The 5,862-nt window shown below is 33.7% G+C and overlaps 1 protein-coding gene across 1 annotated transcript; it reads left to right on the top strand.

The window, feature by feature from the left end:
• Positions 1-469: 469 nt before the first annotated feature.
• Positions 470-5,426, top strand: LOC107413496 (protein ALP1-like). The gene is made up of 2 exons (XM_016021452.4): positions 470-1,190; positions 4,221-5,426. The coding sequence occupies exons 1-2, from the start codon at positions 1,058-1,060 to the stop codon at positions 5,261-5,263; spliced, it is 1,176 nt and encodes a 391-aa protein (XP_015876938.1). The 5' UTR covers positions 470-1,057; the 3' UTR covers positions 5,264-5,426.
• The last annotated feature ends 436 nt before the right edge of the window (positions 5,427-5,862 follow it).

Genomic DNA, 5,862 nt, shown 5'->3' with positions numbered 1-5,862 from the left:
TACTAATGAAACCAATGAATATAAACTGAAAATCAACCCCTCGAAGGTAGCAGATCAAAAATCAAACAGAAACCCAATATTCTTTTTCATTCACTGGTATGAAATAAGTGTAAATTAAAAACAAATAAATTATGAAACTTTAAAACAATTGAAAAATATAAATAAAAGATAAGTTTGTAGCATAAATATAGAAAGGGATTGATGTGGGATCTGGTGGGGTATGTGGGATTTCTCCAATTGATTTACCAAACTAATAGTCTTCTTGCGTTCAATTTCCTTCAAAATAAAAATAAAAAGAAAAATTAAAAATTAAAAAAACTTCGTATGACTGGTAAACTTATAATTTATTAATATCATATTTATATACTTATGGATTTGAAGGGGAAAGAAAAAAAGAAAATTATATATATATATATATATATAACAAAATAAGATCGAAAGGCAGGATAGGAAATTCGGTGACTCATGTTCATATAAACTTTATATATATTTCACATTCTCTTTGGCTACATTGTCTTTTCCCTTGTTAAATATCAACCCGCGTTTGCTCACAAACTTCCTTTTGGTTCCTTTGAAAGCTGTCCACTCTATCTGATTCTTTATTTGTTGTCTTTGATTTTCTTTTCTTAAGCTAAGCTCTCTCTTATGTGTGCGTATATGTATATACACATACATGTATATATATATTCTTCTACTTATTATTGCATGCTTTGAAATCTAACCCGAAAAGAAAGAGGAAGAGAGAGAGAGAGAAAGAGAGCACTTAAGCATTTGCATAGACAACTCCTTCTAACCCCACCTGAAAGAGAGAAAAAAAAATAGAACCATCTTCTTGTATATGTGAGACATATTTGTTCCTTTTGTTAATCAACCAATCCTTTATATTTTCATTGGCCTTCAAATCTAAAGGCTTTTATGATTGATGGGTTTTCATATCTCTCTGTGAATTCTTTGGGATTCCTTTTGATTTCTTTTGGTTGACGCTGGTGGGTCTTTGTTTTTTTTTTTTTTTAACTAAGAGCCTTGACTCGTCTTGAGTTTCCTTGTGAGTTTTAAAATGGGACCCGTTAGAGGGTTGAAGAAGAGGAAGAAGGTTGAGAAGAAGGTTGACCAGAATGTCTTGGCTGCTTCTCTGGGTCCTGAACCAGAGCCCCTGGATTGGTGGGACGGCTTCTCTCAGAGGATTACTGGTAAAGATTTCTTTTCTTTTTTTCTTTCTGCTGCATTTTTCTTTTGCTTTGCTTGTTTACTAGTTTGTTATGTGGAGCTATTGTGATTATATATACATTGGTTTGGCTCTCAGCGGCCATGTCTAGTTTGCTGTTTACGAGGGGATTGGTTCAGAATTGTTTGTATTTGGTGAAATTTTGGGACATGGGTCAAATGCAGTTTTCAATAATTTGATTGAATCTTTGTGTATGAGAACTTCCATATATACTGATTTTGCCTTAATAGTGGGTTCTGAAAACGTATAATCGGTATTCTATCCATTCAATCTTATAGTTTATAATACTTGGCTTCTTTTGATATATATTATCGTGCTTTAATGTATTTTTTGTGTTTGATATCGCTTCCAGTAAGAACTTTGGTGATTTAGAAGTCATTTGCAACGTTTTCATTGTATTAGATGGATTTTAAGAACTTGGGTGTTTTTCCAGGTTTTAACTAGCAGATTGATTACTGTAATATATTATTTCATTTAATCATATTGGCAATGTGTATAACACTACTGTTTCACTACTTCTTTGCTGTTTCCATTTGGAATTTTGTTTAGAGCTTTTGTTGATTCACACTTAGATGTGGCTTTCAAAATGCACTCTGTTGCAGCGAGGGGCAGCGAGGGGCAGTAATTTTAATATGCAAGTATTTGAGTAATGGGCTACATTCAGTCTCAAGATGAATCTCTATTTGAATGTTCATGTAATGTATGCAGAATGCACTTATTTTAGGAAATGGATCAAACCAAGAGATCAAAAACTTGAATATTTTCTCATATTTAATTGCCATTAGGATGGTCATGCACAAACTTATTAGGATAGTTATTATTCAAATTACAACTGATTATTTGATTTATTTTTCGTAATCATGGCTGTATATTTAAAGAGGCTAAAACCTCTGCCTTCTGGCTTCCCAACTTAGTTGTCCTATTACTTTTATGGTGAACAAGGTTAATGTGAAAAAGAAGAAAACTAACTTAGCCTCCGTCACATAGCCAAATTGACTCTGGTATAATGTAATTTGGTTATTACAGTACCGTTATGAATTAGTGGTATTGTATCTGTCCTGTTCTATCATCCTTGTTTAGTTCCTGAAAATGAGTTTAGACTCGTTGCACACTGTGGCTTTTCCTTAAAAGTTTTTTTCTACAGATTAATATTTTGATATGTAGCAACGGAAATTGCTGCAATAAAGATGAATATTGCAAGAGCCAAAAGGAAGAAAGTGATTACTTTAATAAAAAGTTAGTTCTGATGACAGACCGTCGAAGAAATACCAGGGCTCATACTTGTGTACTTTACCATGTTCTGGGATCACATATTGTGATGTTGTTTAAAAGTTATATTTTTCTTTTATTAGTTTAATATTTAACTCAATTAACATGCCAATCCTTTACATTCTTTCTTTTTTCCTCATTATGAAATGCTGACCCAAATTTTTCCCTATTATTGGAGATGTTTTAAGTGTGTATTTCAAATTCTGTAGAAGCACAGTTTCTCGTCTTGTTCATTAGAAAGGTAAAGCAGTAAATTCTTTTTTTCTTAAAAGAAAAAAAAAAAGGAAAAAAAAAAGAAAAAAAAAAGAAAAAAGAAAAATCATTGAGTTGATTAACCATTTTATTTCTGCATTGTCTATCATCTAAGAGGAATCTATTCCTACAGTTTTCCTTTTAGATTCTTGCCATAGTTCATGCCAGGGCTGTTTCATGGCTTAATTAATTCTTAAAGGAATCAATTGAGTTTAGGGTGATATTGTAAGAGACCTTACTTAGTAATTGCCATGTCGTCCTCCCTTCGCAAGGTACTGTTTAATGAGTTCCATGCAACATCCTGGCATGACCATTGTGTGTTTCATCAATTTTCTGAATAACTTTCTGGAACTTCTAAGCTGGATGATTTTCTTCATCATCAGCAAAATGTCCATTCTCTACAGGTAATATAGTTGTGTGATAACATGATAAGGTGTTCCAAAGTTGATTTTATGTGAATTAAGGTGAATCAAACAGGATTTATTTCGTTTTGTCTAAAAAGACATTTGAGCAGATATTCTTTATTTAACAAACTTATCTTGCTGTGCTTTCATGTATATCACCATAGTTTCATAACGAAATGAATACAATTCGTAATTTTTAGTCTTTTTTCAATTTTTACTTATGAAAGCCTTCTCCAGACCATCTTTGTCTGCTATCCTATGTCCACCATGTTTTGATTATGGAATATATTGTGGGGGAAATGAACCTTGTCTAGTTAGATAAGAGTGACAGAGTGCATTGCACAAAGAACTAAAACAGATATAATAAAGTAAACATGTCTTACAAAAATGTAGTGATATAATAACAGAAAAGAATTTGAAATGAGAATTACTCTGCTATTTAATTAGAAGGAATCAGATAAGATGGTAGAAAAGGAAAAGGTAAGAAACTAGCAATTTCCTATTGATCAATAATCAGATGGGAGTTAAAAGGCCATATATACTTTCATAACCTTGGGGTATCAAATTTTAAACAGAGTAAGGTTTAAGATTTGGTAGATTGGAATGTACCATATACCTGTGAACCTGAAGATTCACATGAATGGATAGATAAAGCTTTGTTATTTGTGAAGAAAGGGCGTATTATTGTGGTTGGAGTGAAGAATTTTTCAAAAATAAATAATCTGTGAAATAATGCTTGGGTAATATAAATAAAGGAGCTTTCAACTTGCATTGAATAAAATAATGTTTTTCTTGCCCATTGCTTTTCTCTGTAATTTCTTCTTATCTGTGTCTATGAATATAACTACCTTTAGTCAGTTCTGCTTGTGTTTGATTTCAATTTACACTTTCTGTGTAGTCATTTTGTAGAAATACATGTCTGTTATGTTAAAAATATCAATTCTTCTGAAGTAAAATTTATAATCTGCGTTAAGGGGTTTTCCTATGTTCAGTTTGCTATGCGAATTGTTAGAAATGTTCTGGAGATTTACATTAATAAAATTTTATGTTCTCATTTTCCAATGCTCTAGGGCCTTTATTACAATCAAAGAAAATGAAATTTGAATCTGTTTTCAAAATTTCAAGAAAGACATTTAGCTACATCTGCTCTCTAGTAAAGGAAGATATGATGGCTAAGGCCTCAAACTTCGTTGATCTAAATGGCAAGCCTTTGTCCCTAAATGACCAAGTAGCTGTTGCTCTTAGGAGGCTTAGCGCTGGTGAATCATTATCAAGCATCGGTGACTCATTTAAGATGAACCAGTCCACTGTTTCTCAACTAACCTGGCGGTTTGTGGAATCAATGGAAGAAAGAGGTCTCCACCATCTTCATTGGCCTTCAACTGAAACAGAGATGGAAGAGATAAAATCCAAGTTTGAGAAAATCCGTGGCCTTCCAAATTGCTGTGGTGCTATTGACACCACACATATCATGATGACTCTGCCTACAATGGACCCATCAAGTGATGTCTGGCTTGATCATGAGAAAAACTGCAGCATGATCTTGCAGGCAATTGTTGACCCTGAAATGAGATTCCGCAACGTAATTACTGGGTGGCCTGGAAGTTTAAATGATGACATTGTGCTTCGAAGCTCAGGTTTTTTCAAACTCTGTGGAGAAGGGAAGATGTTGAATGGGAAGAAGATGGTACTTCCAGAAGGAACAGAGTTGGGAGAATACATAGTAGGAGATGCAGGTTTTCCTCTTTTGCCATGGCTTCTTACTCCATATCGTGGAAAACACTTGCCAGATTTTCAGGCAGAGTATAATAAACGGCTTTTTGCAACCAAAATGGTCGCGCAAAGGGCATTGGCAAGGTTGAAGGAGATGTGGAAAATAATTCATGGAGTTATGTGGAAGCCTGATAAACATAAATTACCCAGGATTATTCTTGTTTGCTGCATACTGCACAATATAGTTATCGATATGGAAGATGAGATGCAAGATGAATTGCCTTTGTCTCATCATCATGATACAGGTTACCATCAACTAAATAGTGAATCTGTCGACAAGTCCGCTTTGATTCTCAGAGAGAAGCTCTCCCTACAATTATCAGGAAAATTGCCAAAGTAAAAAAGATCCTTCTATCCTGGGGAGGTGGTTATCTTTCATCTATTTCATTCACGCTTTTTGCTCTAGTTGAATTGGAATTTATACTTAGTGGGTTAGTTCTTTTACAAAAGTAGATATCAATCTTGGACATAAAATTTGCTTATAAATGTGATCTCTTTCCTTCCATCTTTTTTTCTTTCTTCCCCTCCCTCTTTCTCTTTCTTAGCATTATGTAATTTTGGCAATGATGATCATTTTGTAGCTTCACTTTCTGTTCATCCAAACTAAAAAAGTTTAGTTTGGTTATTGCATCCATGGATAGACTTGGGAGTAGTAGAAGTAGTAGAGCACAAAATGAATCACTAAAGACGCTTCACAAGCATTTTATGCCTTATATGTTTGCTTGAAAGGCGAATGAGAAACAGCTTAAGAATGCCCCATAGTTTGCACGGTATATGAATCTTGTCTTTTGGGGCTGGATTGACTTCAATAATTATGCTGCATTGTGAGAATCCATTTGATACATTTAATGTCATGATTAAGTTGAATAGGTGGTTTTTAACAGATCCACATTCACCAAGTCTAATCCGTTGGGCTTCACCATGATTTGTCAAAGTCCA

Source organism: Ziziphus jujuba, chromosome 8 (assembly GCF_031755915.1).
Source record: "Ziziphus jujuba cultivar Dongzao chromosome 8, ASM3175591v1".
Taxonomy (NCBI): domain Eukaryota; kingdom Viridiplantae; phylum Streptophyta; class Magnoliopsida; order Rosales; family Rhamnaceae; genus Ziziphus; species Ziziphus jujuba.
This window is presented reverse-complemented; position numbering and strand designations above follow the sequence as displayed.

What these genes read in the sequence shown, in the direction of transcription:
- LOC107413496 (XM_016021452.4), top strand. Translation starts at nt 1,058, where the DNA reads ATGGGACCCGTTAGAGGGTTGAAGAAGAGGAAGAAGGTTGAGAAGAAG. An exon ending in CTTCTCTCAGAGGATTACTG is followed by an intron (nt 1,191 to 4,220) that starts GTAAAGATTTCT and finishes CCAATGCTCTAG; the next exon opens with GGCCTTTATTACAATCAAAG.